This window comes from Eretmochelys imbricata, chromosome 22, assembly GCF_965152235.1.
Source record: "Eretmochelys imbricata isolate rEreImb1 chromosome 22, rEreImb1.hap1, whole genome shotgun sequence".
Classification (NCBI taxonomy): domain Eukaryota; kingdom Metazoa; phylum Chordata; order Testudines; family Cheloniidae; genus Eretmochelys; species Eretmochelys imbricata.
The window spans coordinates 13,226,389-13,241,209 of NC_135593.1; the positions used below are offsets into that span (position 1 = coordinate 13,226,389).

A 14,821-nucleotide genomic window follows, 5' to 3' on the forward strand; every position below is an offset into this window, starting at 1 on the left:
ACTTGAGTCTAAACCCATTTCTCCTTCTCTCATTAATTTATCATTTAATTACACATGAGGCACCCCTCACTGTAGTATTTAAACAGGGATCCCTTTCACTGAAGTCATTCAGAGGCTGCGTGCAAGAAACTGTTTAGTTCTTTTAGTACCATCTCCTGCCCCTCCCAAAACAGCCTCAGGGTCATTTGTGAATCGACCCTTCTGATGTAGTGATTGCATAGGTAGGTTAAGACTGCAGAACTGTTTTAAGGCAGTTTTGCCTAGTAGTTAAGTATGGGACCGACTGTCCGGATGCCTGGATTCTGTTCTCAGCTCTGCAACCAACTCCCTGTGTGACCCATTGTGTCACCTGAGTTCTCTGTACCTCAGTTTACTCATCTACTTCCTTATCTCAGAGAAGGGATTTGTGAGGCTTCATAGTCTATAAAATGCACTAGGTCTCTGGATACAATGCAAAGTACTAGGAGCAATGACTTGATGCTTGATCAAACCTTCCTCATTCCATTAAGAAGCAGTAAACACATATAGGTATCAAAGGCTACTGACCACACAGGTGCTATCAAAGTTCATTTGTTTATTGACATCAGATAATGGAGCATATTTTTGGCAAAAAACCCACACAAACTTGTGTTCTGAGTTTTTAGAAGAGGGAAAGCTTTTATCCCTATGTACATTCTACCCAACAGAGGGCACGAGGATTAGCCATTTTGTTGTGGTACCAGAGAGAAGTATTAATACGGGCTTCAAGAGACTCTAGGATGCAGGGGAATTAGTGAGATGGCAGTGGGGGTTGCCTAGAAGAGGCAATGAGGATGACGGACAGAACAGTCGAACAGCCCTTGGAAGGGACAGTTTAAGGCTGGATCTGACACAGTAGTGAATCAGTAAGATATCAGACACACTCCACGGAGGAGTGTGGTGAGAAGATCAATTAATATGGACTGAGGGAGGAAAGGATGATAGGAGGGTAAGGAATTTTTTGGTGTTACAAGGCTCAGACCTGATTTCCAGTGTCATTTCTCAGCTGTAAGACACACTTTCAGCTGCACACTTTCAAACTGCCTAGTGAACATCATTCTCCTTCCCTGTGCACTGCGCTTTCTCTGAATTCCAGCTCTGAACTTCGTACCTGAATGGGACTTCTTCTGGCGGGAAGTCCAGGTAATACCGAATGAAGAATCGCTCAGAGTCCTCTCGCTCCCCATCAGTAATGACACTCCCATTAAGCTTGATGATAGATGGCAATCTGCATGAATACACCGAGGAACACTGTTAATGAGGGTACGAAAATCTAGCCACGATGATTAGCAAGACTCTAGAGCTAACAGCAGCATGTGATTTTATCCTCAGGGCCGCATAGCTTCGATCTCAAAACCTTGCTCTCAAAGTACTATGCAGTGTCTTGGACAGTAATTAGAATTATGCATCATTTGACTACATTTTTATTTCTGTGCATACATAATAAATAGTTAGCACTTCTCTAGTGCCTACCCATCAGAGGATTTCAAATCATTTTTCAAATATTTGTTACTTACCTGAAAGTACATTCTTACTATACCCATTGTACTGATAGTGAAACTGAGGCATGGAGAACTTAAGTAGCTTACCCAAGCACTATGACTCAGTGGCAGAGCCAGGAATGCAATCCAGGAGTCCTGACCCCCAGGATTAAGCATTAGAGTCACCAGCCTAAATTTTCAAAAGTGACTAATGATTTTTGGGTGCCTCACTTGAGACACATGAAAGCAGCCTACCACCCACCCTTTGAAAATAGGGCCCCTTTAAGGTATCTCAAATTGGTCCCCCAGAAGCATTAGTTACTTCTCAAAATTTAAGCCATCGACTCCCACATCCAGTGGAGAAACTGCATGAGATTCACGTTCCTTCAATTAAGGTTCAGTTTGTGGTCTAATCAGGATATAAATTTCCTTTTAATAAAATAGTACAGTATGTTAATATGGGTCAGTGTATTGCAGGTATTAATTAGAGCTGATCAACACTTTCCTGGAAACTTTTCTTGGTTTTTTTGGACAATTTTTGAATTTTTTTTTCATTTTGCTCAAAAATGTCCCATACAATTAAAAAAAAAATCAGTTATTGGAAATAAAAAAAATTACAATTTTCTATTTCCCTCTCCCACCTTTCTAGATGAGGGGGTGATTGATTTTCAGTTTTTGGAATTTTTTGTTTTTCATCAAACAAATTGAAAACTTTGTTTCATCCAAAATATTCCATGGGTATTTACACAGAGTTTTTCTACCAGCTGTAACAGGTACACAGTAATATGCGCTATTCTGCAGTATATTATTGGTTTATAGTAATATAGTATAGCATATATAATTGCACTTAGTTCACTCACACCAAAAGGGGTTGCTACACATTTTAACCCTTTGGGCACACCCAACCAAGAATCTTACCCACCTTCCTGAACAGCCAGGTATCCCACTCACTGGAAATGAGGGACCCCAGGAGGCGTAATCCCAGTTTTCATGACCTTGATGCTACCCTTTTATCACATACTAAATGTTCTATTTAAAACACGAGAGATTGGAAATGTGGAAACATTCTCAAAGCAATATTTACTGTACAAATAGAAAAGCAGTACAACAAACGTTTCCCCAATAGAGCGTCTAACTTGGAAATATCCAGTGATGCGGATTCTGTATCTGTTGAAACAAGTATTTAGAATTTGTAATGGACAAATAAGGCTGTATTATTCAGAGATTTGAGATAATCCTAAATAACCTAATTGTTTTGAGGGCCTGCTTCAAGACCCATTTTAAAGTCAATAGTCTTTGGACTAGTACCCATTGTTCCTGACAGACTAACGTCTATGATGGGAGCCTTCTATTTAGATTATTTCCACTTCCATGTCCCCTTCTCATTCTGCAGAAGTTCCATGTCCTTTTGCAGCTAACATTACATAAGAATGGCCATACTGGGTCAGAGCAAAGGTCCATCTAGCCCAGTATCCTGTCTTCCGACAGTAGCCAATGCCAGGTGCCCCAGAGGAAATGAGTAGAATAGGTAATCATCAAGTGCATCCATACCACATGAATCAGCAGTGCCCCTAACAAACACTTCACCACATTTCCCACCCAAAATTGTGCAGTATGTTTTACTGAGCAGAGCAAACTGAAACACCAGACCTGGCTATTAACAGCTTCCTGCGCTCTTCGGTGGTGTAGGACTGCAGAAGAGGGATTCCAAGCAATCTCACTTCCTCAAGCTTGGGGAAAGAGTTTAGTTTGTCAATGTCTTCCCAGCAATGCAGACCTGCTTTAAGAAATGAGCTGTTTAAAGACACATACACATAGAGCATATACAATATATCAAAGGTCAGGTGTAGCCAATTTGTTCATTTTATCATCCATTTATCAGTGTGTTATTCAGCATACGAGTTGACCCTAACACTATTTCATGGATCTCAACAGGAGAATGACAATCTACGTTTATTTGACAAGTCAGTGCATTGCCGGTGAAATGGTAGAGACTGAATTCCTTTATTCATGGACATGAAGGAGCAGCATTAGCTCACCCATGCTGTCCTACCAGTCTGGAGGGACAATCTCTGAGGGGGAAGTTCAATCTCCATGGCCTATTCAGTCCCTGGCATCTTGGCTGAATGACAATTAGCATTACTTATTATGGCTATTTCGATAAAAAGGACTCTGGTTAATACCGCTGAAGCCAGACTTGTGTCACTTCAGGGACCACCAAGCAGCCATCAAATGGTAAATTTTAGGGTCTACACCAAGCTAGGTCTGGATTTGAACTTGTGACCTGCAGGTATCCTATTCCCATGAGCTTTCTGCAAATCTGTGCTGGGTTCTGAGAATTGAAGCAAAGTTGTGAGGAAAGCTGGGGATCAGGTGACAATCTATTTGCCTGTGTGTTCAAGATTAACTCTGATGCTTATCTTTGCTTCCTTTTGCTGTGGCAGAAGATAGATGCTTCTTACATGCACGGTCTAGCTACTAAGTCTAACATACCAAGTATTACACGCTTCTATTAGAAATTGGTGGGACGTTTTCACCACTATAATAGATAAAAGGAAATCAGCATCTCTAAAAAATTAAAGCAAACCCAAGTCAGGTAATTAAGTAAAGGTCAGACACTTCTGTTGTTCCAGGGACTGCAGTGGTCTCAGAAGGTAAGTGATCATTCAGACCAGAATTGCAATTTCTTTGTGTAGCGGGGCATACTAAAGAGAGATATTTGTCCCCTTCTTCCATGTCAAGTGTAATATCCTTGTCAAGTCAACTTGCTATTAAAATACATTCCCTGGGTAACGAAGTCAGCCATGAGTGCATACCACATGCACAGGGATAGAAGTAACAGCTTGTGATACTGGCTCAAAACCCTTCCCACTTCTACCTGTGGACCACTCAGCTGGTGGTGATAGCAGAAAATGATTGACAGGTAACTGGGTCATATTCATCTTCTAACTAAACTATTGCCAAGAACCTGGCCTTTGCAGGTCAGAATGCTACTGTGCCTGGGAGAAAGCGAATAGTTAGAGGCAATTGCATTTGAAAAGGAAACAGCTTATTTATACTGCTGGAGGTGTCCACTCTGAAGAAAATCTGCTTGAACTCCCATCATCCCACACTGAGATGTTCCATCACAACTCCTGTGAAAACCAATCACCTTCAAATCACTGGAGTTCTTTGTTAAACCACAGCAGCCAGCAAGACAAGAAGCAGGTTTAAGCAGGACCAAGTTCATCAATATTTAATATGCAAAAGCCTCAGTAATATCAATAGGTAATAGCTGTTGCAGGGGCAGGAACAGCAGTATTAGACTGGGACAGGCAGAAACAAGGCTTAAAAAAAAATGATTTAAAGTAGGCAGAGGAATGAGTAATAAACCCAGAAGTGTATGGTCTAATGCTTTAATTCACTTACATTAGGGTGTGAATAAGACCACATCACTATCAACTATTCAGCCTCCAGAAAATTGAAAGACATGGGATCTTGCAGCAGTGGCCATAACTGTTATTTCACCAGTGAACCATGGCAACATTCTTTCAAACAGTAGTCTCAATTCAACTAACGAATTACCAAAGCTATCCAAAATACAGTGGTGCATTTCATCTATTTGACACCTTTTCACTCCATGTTATGCCTTTATTTAGATAGTTACTTTGACAACTCCAGCGGCTGTGGAGAAGATTTTAAATTATCAGTTTTCAAGAACCCTCCATACCCCAAGTTCCCCCCTCCACGTGTGATTTAATTCACAGTTATGTCCTCATTCGGCTTTCTGTTCAACCGGGGGCTCCTCAGATCATCAATGTACTGCATAGCATCCAACGGGGCTGAATGTCTGGTTCCAGCCCAGCAAAACTGCCTCCCACAGGATGCTCCTCTCAATGACTCAGCTTTTTTCAAGTCTGATTTAAAAGGTTTATTTTCCTGTAGTTAGCTGCAGTTTTACTAAACGGTGTCAGGTTTCAGCATGGTAGCGGTGTTAGTCTGTATCAGCAAAAAGAACGAGGAGTACTTGTGGCACCTTAGATACTGCCTGAAGCTTATACTGGATAGCATGCTGATATCTGTGAAAGGGGCTTTATTAATGCTTCAGTCCCTCCATGGCTCTCTATAATAAACCAACAACAACTACAATAATGCATTAAGTGAATCTATACTAGAGTCTTTAACATGTGCATTGATTCTAATAAGTTAGGGAGAGGAAAAAGGCCCATGATTGCTGGTGATTATCAGGCAGCCAAACTGGAACAAAAACTCACCAGGAAATTCATGGCAGAGTTCTTGAGAATGAGCAGATCAAACAAACACTAGGAAAACCGCTACAATTGAACAGATTTTTTTTTTACACAGCACTTTATTCCAAGGTTTTCCAAAGTTTTCCAAATTCAGCTAATGAAGCATGTACATCTGGGAGATGGAAGTCAAACAGCATTTAGCACCTGTGATCTGTCCCATAGCTACCCATCATTGGGGCTTGAAGGTACAAAGTGTGTTCACTGCTATGCCAGTTGCTTCTCCAGCCTCAGCTTTCGGATGAGAAAAGTATCTGGGGCATATTTGTAAGGAGGCCTATGCCAAAGCTTCTGGCACACCATCTTCCATATGTACAGCTAAAGAATCTAACATCTAAACACAGGAGATGGGGTTTGCTCTACTTGATTCCCTGTGCGTGCTCCAGTAATACACATAAAAATGTGTGCGCCTGTAAGTGGACGCTGGGTCTAGAGGTTGATTAAACTGTAACCTAGCCTCAGAATGCAAACTGGCTCCTCAGTCACTGACATTCCAAACTACTCTGACTTATTCTTCCTGAAAACACGGTGGCTGGAGAGCACAGAATACCGGCCAACCTTTGGAATCCATAGCAAAGCTGTGTTTTTCATTGCTGCTATCAGTGGTTTGTCCTCATCAGGATGGTAGCTCAACTACTGTAGTGAATCTTGTGTACTTGGGTGTGAATGACAGCAGCAGGTAGACACTTTAGTCTGAACCACTGTTTAGAGAGCGAGAAAGCGCCAGAAGTGGCAGAAAAAGCCAAAAGAAAAAAATGGGTAGGCAGATGTCTTGTTTATCATCTTCTCCTCACATGTTTCTCAAGTTATCAGATTGGAATCTGTTTGTGTGTTCTCAGATCAGCACCATTAGGAAATAGAGCTTCAATGTTATTCCTAAACCTTAAATCAGGGTCACATGTAGTGTGGTTTGGGGTTAGAGGGAGTATGACTTGTGTTAGACCTTTCTCTAGCCCAGTTAGTGACCTACCTCACTAGCCAGACAGCTTGTATTACAGACCTGCTTGGGCTGCATTTATGAAGAGCTTTCCGACTTTGTTTAAAAGCTGGGATGAACAAGACCAAAAACGACTGTCGTTTCTGGCACTAGTATGTCCAATAAGTTTATGCTACCCAGAAGTCTAACAAGGATATTCTACTGTACAGCCTTGTGCTTTCCCCAGCTTCTCTGATCTGCTTCACACACAAGTAGCCAGCAGTAAGCAATACTGATTGCAACCTGCTCATTTCTAGCAAAGATGTAGGGTGCCACTAGCAAAATAACATACCTCTCCCCACCCTGTTAAAGCACAGGTTTCAATTTGCACCAAAATGAGAATATTACTCCTCCCCTCTGCCAAAGCAAAGGTTTAGATCAGGCATTATCATTTACACATGGAATATAAAGAACATGCTGCTTTCAGTACCTCACCTGATCTGTGCAAGCTGATGGATCGCAGGTTAGGGAACAGCCTTGCCAAAGAATCATTTGATTCTTCAATGGTTGTCAGGTGATTGTTGGCCAGGACAAGCGTGTCCAGTGATGGAAACATAATTCCGAGCTTTCGGATTTCAGTCCAGTCTTGAAGATTATTGTCAGTTATGTGGAGTAATTTGAGAGACTGACAGCAAACTGGAGAACAAGACACTGTTTCATAGTCGTTAAGGCACAGGAAGAGCTCCTCCAAGCTGCACACAGAAAGAAATATGCTCTTACTTGAAGGCTTCTTGTTAAATTGTAACGGTCTTACCTAGAGGCCCCTGTACACACAGTTTTCAAGAATTACTTAAACATGAAGGGGCCCCAGCACTCTCTGAAACCTCAGTGTAGATAGGATTTCTTATAGCATCTTTCAGCTAGATGGCTACCAAAGTGCTTCAAACTCTGGAGTATATTTTCAGCCAGGCCTCTACTTAGACACCATTTGTGAGCATGCAGATTTGTGCATGTACTCCACTGGTACCCACTAAAAGTTCTGACAACTCTTTGGAATAGTTTCACAAGTAACCTTTAAACGGTCAACACATGCACATAAAGAAATGTTAAGAGTTTATACCCAACAAAATCCATTGGCCAAGGCCAACCAATAGGTGTTGCAGGTGAAAACACCACGAGCAAAAGGGCTTGAACAAGCATGCTGTTTTTAGCAATGTTTACACCTTGCACCAATTTGGGCGTGGGTGGGCTCAACACTGCGCAAGTGGAGGCTGAAAACTCATTCACGTATATTAAATTTATGGACATTCCCATCACCAAAGTCATGGAGGTTGTAAAAGAGATTTAAAATGAACACCAGGAACATTAAAGACTGTACACACTATAACCCCGAGCTCCTGGCCAAAAGTCATCCACCACTCACGTGACTACTTTTAGGGTGAAAGGTGGTGTGCATTTGTCAGATGACAGCGATGCTACCTAACTGCTTTAAATAAGGCACGACAAAATAAATAATAATAATGGTGAATCCCTTTAACTGGGAAAAGACTCTGATAAGCAGCCTCCCATCCCAAATAAGAGGCCAACAAAAAAGGAAACCGACTAAAGACATTTAAAATGAAATATTGTACCGAATAAAGAAATTGGAATAAAAATAATCCTCAGTGGATTTTTTTTATTTTAATATTTACCACCTTTCTGTATTAAGACTGGAACTTAGAATTTCACATCTGATTAAATCTTTCTCAGACTACGTTGGCAATGGCCGAACATGTCTCTATTAGACAGAATTTATGCTACCATTGTCCCATTTAAGCAGCAATCATTACTGTTAGCTATCAGTAGGCTAAATTGGTTTCCTGGGAACGAAGTGGCTGTCTCAATTAAGGGTGTACTGGTTAAGCAGAATACTGTAATAATAGATTTCTTTACAAATTTGCACGAAGAGGAATCTGGTATCCAATTGAAATTGAAAAGGCATTTCAGGGAGGCAGAGTGCCACTGTCAAGGTGGAAACTGGACAGGACCCTGAGATTAACACATGAAAAATGTGATGAGATCTTTAATGACAATTGACCAGGACCTCAGATTTATGTCCCAGCCAAAAGCCATTAGCACGGTGCATTGCATTCGCTCAGTCGTGGCTGAGTGGAAAAGAGCGTCACATGCTGCATCATCAAGGCCATAATCATTAATTCATGCCAGTACATAGATTTATTCAATGTGTGTATGCACCTATGCAAAGCTCTAAGCAAGTTCAGATATAGAAATGCAATAAAACATTCAGCTGGCCCAATGGCAAGAGTTAAACCCTTCCAAGTCCCAAAGAAACTAAATCCCATTCCTCTGCTCAGCCCACTCACCCCCACCCAGCAACCTTTCCTGCTCTGAGCTTTGTCTGCATGCAGTGGGCACTTCTCCTTCCATACCATGCTCCCCACGCTTACTCTGGTAGTTCCTGCAGTATTGTATGGACTGTTTCCCAGGAAGCTTTGCTGTTGTTTAGCACCAGTTTGCGAACACCAGCGAAAGATCCAGCACATGTTCTCTCTAAAACTGACAAATTCAGAGGGTTGGAACTCAGGTTTAGAAACTCCAAGTGAGGAACATTTGACACAATTTTACTGACCTAGTGGGGGAGAGAAAAAAAGAACAAGAGAAAGAAGCGTATCAGGAGGTAATCAGACCTCATTCAATAATATTCCATCTTGTAGAAAGGGATCCTCCAGCAGGATTGTGAGCCAAAGAAATTATATGGATACCAAAAAAAAAAAAAAAAAAAGGCTTTTAGATAGCTATCTGTAATTCATACTTAAACTATTCACTGATCTCAATTGATTGGCTAATTGCACATTCACCTCAACAGTTCATTTAATTACACTCTGACGGTAGCTTGATAAGGGAAAGCATATCCCTTGGGAGAGATCAGAAAGTCCACCTGAATACCTGCCTAAGAAATAGCAAGTCACAGAAGCCAGCATCTTAGAAGGCTGCTGGACCTTTCTCTAGGCAGAGAGAAGCAAGAGCATGTCCCTCAAGCGTATGATTGTTACACAGATCAGTTGCTCAGTTTTTCCACTGTTCTCCACCAGGAAGAGACCACATATTTTTGCCTAAAATAAAAGGCTGATAGAATTTCGTTGTACATGCACAATGGATTCCTTATTAGATTCCATTAATCTATGGCAGTACCAGCTTTCTTACTCACATGGTGCTGGAGTTGAAAGGTTATGAATTCAATCCAAACATACATGTAACAGTGCTTGGGGCTAGCTATTCCGTTGGCATGTATCAGGTGCGTATGTGCGTAGCTTGGAGTTAGGGTGAATGGTTAGAAAAAGGGGACAGCTGGGATATATGTATCGAGGGTGCAGAATATATTAAGGGGCATGTGATTGGGTGCGAAGAAGGGCGTGATGCAAATGACTTGGGGGAACTGTAGCAGAGGAGCAGGCTGTATAAATGGGAAAACAGGCATAGGGAGCACCATCTGGGGGAGATGGTGAATGGATGTACATGTCTTTCGAACATGTTTCACAACTAAAATGAGCACAACCACAAATAAGCACTCAAACAGACCAGAGTGATAGAAACTAAGTTACCAACTGGTGGACTTTCAGGGGTCAACATAAAATGAGCTGCTGGTGTTCTCACTCCTGTTCCTAGTGAACGCCACCACAAGATCATCATCACAGCTAGCACAAACGAACTCTTAAATTGGCAGTCGCCATAGACTCTGAACAAGCCCCATGGAAACTGAACTCCTATCCTAATGAACAGAAAGGGCCCCTCCAGGTCAGCACTGAGCAAAAAGCAGCACGGGGAAAGCCTATGCCGTCCCTGGCCTAGCAGATCTGTTCTGTGGTCAGAAGACTTACATCAATACTATATCCACTTGTGATTAGGAACTAATTTAAGATAATTTTTTTTAAAAATAAGGTTAGGTTTCAGTTCAGCTTTTTTCATGTCCATTTCCAGTAATGAACAGTGGGATAAAAGCAGAGCGTGAGCCGGTGAGGACACAGACAGTTTAATGTACTCTAATTATTCTACTACTACTATATTGTATTTATGTCGTGCATTTCATCCAAGCACCTCGAAGCCCTTTACAAGCATTAATTAATTAAACCTCACAAGACCCCTGTAAGGTAGACGAGTATTATTAATCCTGTTTTGAAGAGGAGAAATCTGAAGCACAGAGAGGATTTCTAACTTTCCCAAATCATACAGGATCAGTGGCATAACTGGGAATAGGACTCAGGAGTCTCAGCTGCCAGTCCTTTGCTCAAACCCTCGATTGCACTCCTTCTGTTACTGATCCATATTCCTCATTAACCTTTTGGTGCATAGAATGATGGTTCCAATGCTTTGCACTGAAGGAAAGTATATTTCTCACCTGCAGGACGAGTTCAGAAAGTACTAAGGAAAGCGAGTTAAATGCCTGAGGGCTGGTCTATGGTATGAAGTCAGGTCAGCTTAACTACATCACTCAGGGCTATGAAAAATGTCATGCCCTGTGGGATGTAATTATGCTGACGTAAGCCCCAACACAAACACTGCTAGGTTGATGGAAGAATTTTTCTGTTAACCTAGCTACTGCCTCTCAGAGACGTGGATTTACTATATTGACAGAATAACCCCTCCTATTGCTGAAGTAAGTGTCTACACTACAGCTGTGCCGCTGTAGCATTTCGAATGTAGACATACGCTGAATGTGGCATAGTGATCAAGTTTATTTACTTTGACAGCTACAGAGCAACAAACATGATCTTCAAATGTGAACTACAACACTCTATAATGGACACATTTACCTACTTTGAAATAACTGAGAAGATCCCAATCTAGCAATATAAATACAGCGAGAGCAGCAGTTATTGCTGCTATTTAGCAAGGCACAGTCATAATTGCTTTACCTCATGCCAGTTGTCAAGTTTGTTGTCAGAGAGATCCAGCTCAGACACATGAGCACAGAAGGCAGCAATTTCATTCTCCTCTCCCGCGCAGGTTATTCCACAGCTGTTCAACACCAACACACTTGGAAGGTTGAGGCGATCTGAAATGGGGGAGGAACAAGATGCTGTCCAGTCAGCCTCATATTTTCCCAGCTATAGAAGATCATCCCTTAGTCTCATCAAAGAACACAAACAAGTAAGAAATCCAGCAAAAGGAAAGGATTAATCAATAATTTAGTAGTTATATAATGATTTACATTTGCCAAGCAAGTCAGGTTAAAGTCATACATTTTAAAACAGATAAGTGTATTACCAATTCCATTTTAGATGGCTAAAATGGGGAAAAATTATAAGAATGTGAAGTTTCAGAGTAACAGCCGTGTTAGTCTGTATTCGCAAAAAGAAAAGGAGTACTTAAGGTGCCACAAGTACTTCTTTTCTTTTTAAGAATGTGAAGTAATTTCACGATTTATGCTGTTTGCATTCTCTCTCACCTATCTCAACGAAAACACATGGGTCAGTTCCATTTTAGTTTACAGTCAGTTTCTAATCAATTTTACTTTTAGCACAAGGCTGAAAAATTTCAGTGGCAAAAATGGCAAAAGAATGTTCGTTTAAAAAACTGCCTCCACTGAATTTTTTACAAAACAAATCAAGTGCTTGTATTGATCTTAGGTTTTATAAAAGCTTGGTTGACGTATACCATTACACAACTAAACCTGGGCTTAAATTTGACCTGAGAGAGTCCCTTTGCTTAATAGAACTTCACTGTGATGCAGCTATTATGCTTATTTTATCAACAGGGAAACAGACACAAAAAAAGTTAATAGCCTCATTTTCTTAGGTGATGAGTACCCAAACATCCCATTGCAGTTAATTGTAATTGTAGGTTCCTAGCACTTCAGGAAACTTAGGCCATGAGTGACTTGCCCTAAGACACAAAGGTCAGAAGCAGAGCCAGGAACAGAAACTGACTTCCAGTTGTGTGTTGTGACTACTACATTATGCTGCCTCTCATGGTGGAATTTCCACTGCCAAGAATTCTCTCCAAAAATGTTTGGTTTATAACAAGAAGCTATTTCAACAGGGAAAGTCAGCATGTGGATAAATCGTACCATATTATACACGTGTCAAGCACAATATAATTTTTTTCTTACCCACTCTGGTAAAGCACTTTGAGATCTTCTGATCATACGCACAACATAAGAGATTGTCTTCATAAAACTCTCTTTTCTCTAATCCCTTTTCCCGCCTGTATTTTAAAGTTACTGGACAAGAGAAGAACTGTAAGAGTAGGGGATTATTGGAAGTCAATTTGAGATTTGAAGTTACCTAGCTCATAGATAGTAAATTATATTAAACTACACAGCTGTAATTATCGTATTATTTGTAATTTATTTTTAAGTTATGTCAGGGGTGCCTAGACCATATGGATAGGGACCCTCTTGTTAGCTTCTGTAGCAATCTATATAAATAAGAGGGCACACTGAAAATTTTGTTAAGGTGATTCTCTACTGAGATTAACTTTGAGTGACATATGGTACATTTTGTCCTTGACTGAATTTTCTGACTTTTGTTCTCTGCTGTCAAACCCAGTTATCGTCATTTTCACCCAGTGAATTTCCTCGTTTTTTCCTCCTTTGGGGCTGCTTATGATACAAACCAACCTAATGGGAATTTAAACTACAGTCACAACTAGAGATGGGTAAGAGCTTAACAAATGAACGGTGGCTCTGGTTTGCTAAATTCCAAACCATAAATTGTCTGAATAAAAAGTGAACCAAATCCAAATACCTCAGAGCATGGGGAAAGATTAGATAAAAGGTTGCAAAGTCGATCCAGTTCCAGCTAAAGCCTTTGGAAATAGGGATTTTTATTTTATAGATCCTAGGAAGTTCAGGTGTGTGTGTTTGTAATAGTATGCCTATACCAGAGGACATGCATCTCTGGATCGGCCACAAGGCAGTAAGGATATTGGGTAAGGAGAAAGGGGCATTTCTTTAGGGTGTTCGTGCAATATGTCTTAGTAGCCCTAGTGTCTGCATCCAACAGGCATCCCAAAGTAAATAGGAAAGCGACCTAACATAGCATAAAAGACTGAAGTCATTGCGATTCCGCTGGACCAAGGACCCAAACCTGTGGTGTGCTAAACTCCCTCAACAGCGATAGACTTCAAATCAGAGCTGAAGGCACTCTGCATGTTACTGGATTGGGCCCAGAAAATACAGAACAGCTGTGCTGGGTGGAATCCAGAGAAATTTTAAATGTTTAAGACACCTGTGCCAAATACACATTGCTGCAGCCACTGAAAAATTGCTGAAATGGGGACAAGCTGGGCAGAGTTTACGTCCCTGAATCTCAGTGCTGTATAGGGCTTTACTTTATTGGCAGGAGAACCTTGGGCCAGGATTCTTTCAAACTGACAGTAGAGTAGGGTGGGGAGAGTCAAACTAATTTTTCAGCAACTATCCCCTTGCCAGTAATTAAGAGCTCTGAGCAACTAAAATGAGCAGAAGTTCACATTTCACAGATGAGGAAATGGAGGTGAAGTAATAGTCCCAAAGTCAGAGAGGACGCGGAGGAGGACTGGGGACTACAAAGCAAGAGTTCTTGGCTCCCAGTTTCGTGCCTAGAAACCTGCCCCAGCACCTTTGATCCAAACCTGTAAGCCTGTTCAATTTCAAGTGGCTGCTGTGGACAATGCCAGGCTAGCAGCGTGCGTCTATATGGTGCCCTGATCCTAACTGGGGACTATGGGCCCTACTGTAGTATACATATTAAACAGTGATACAAGCCATACAGCAACACAAGTGTGATTATTTGGTTTTGTAATTCAGTAGGATTCTTCCTCCTGGATGAGTGGAAAGCTTGGTTCTCAACCAGGAGTCTGGGGCACCCTGGGGGGCCGTAAGCAGGTTTCAGGGGGTCTGCCAAGCATGGCCAGCGTTAGACTCGCTAGAGCTCAGGGCAGAAAGCTAAAGCCCTGCCACACGGGACTTCAGCCTGGGGCACTGAGCCCCATCACTCGGCGCTGAAGACAAAGGAACTTAGCTTTGCGGCGCCCCCTTTGGTGTGGGGCCCCGGGCAATTGCCCTGCTTGATTCCCCCTAATGCTGGCCCTAGCTTTTATATACAGAAAAACAGTTGTCATGGTACAGCTGGGCCAGG

At 41.5% G+C, this 14,821-nt stretch overlaps 1 protein-coding gene across 2 annotated transcripts in view; it reads right to left on the bottom strand.

The window, feature by feature from the left end:
• The window catches only part of TBCEL (tubulin folding cofactor E like), a 32,156-nt gene that overhangs the window by 9,182 nt on the left and 8,153 nt on the right, over positions 1-14,821 (bottom strand). For both annotated transcript variants that reach the window (XM_077839664.1, XM_077839663.1), the window contains exons 4-8: positions 11,615-11,754; positions 9,149-9,330; positions 7,197-7,453; positions 3,150-3,276; positions 1,130-1,246 (exon numbers count right to left, since the gene is read on the bottom strand). In XM_077839664.1, coding sequence (XP_077695790.1) covers positions 1,130-1,246; positions 3,150-3,276; positions 7,197-7,453; positions 9,149-9,330; positions 11,615-11,754 — 823 coding nt within the window. The remainder of the gene's footprint in view (positions 1-1,129; positions 1,247-3,149; positions 3,277-7,196; positions 7,454-9,148; positions 9,331-11,614; positions 11,755-14,821) is intronic.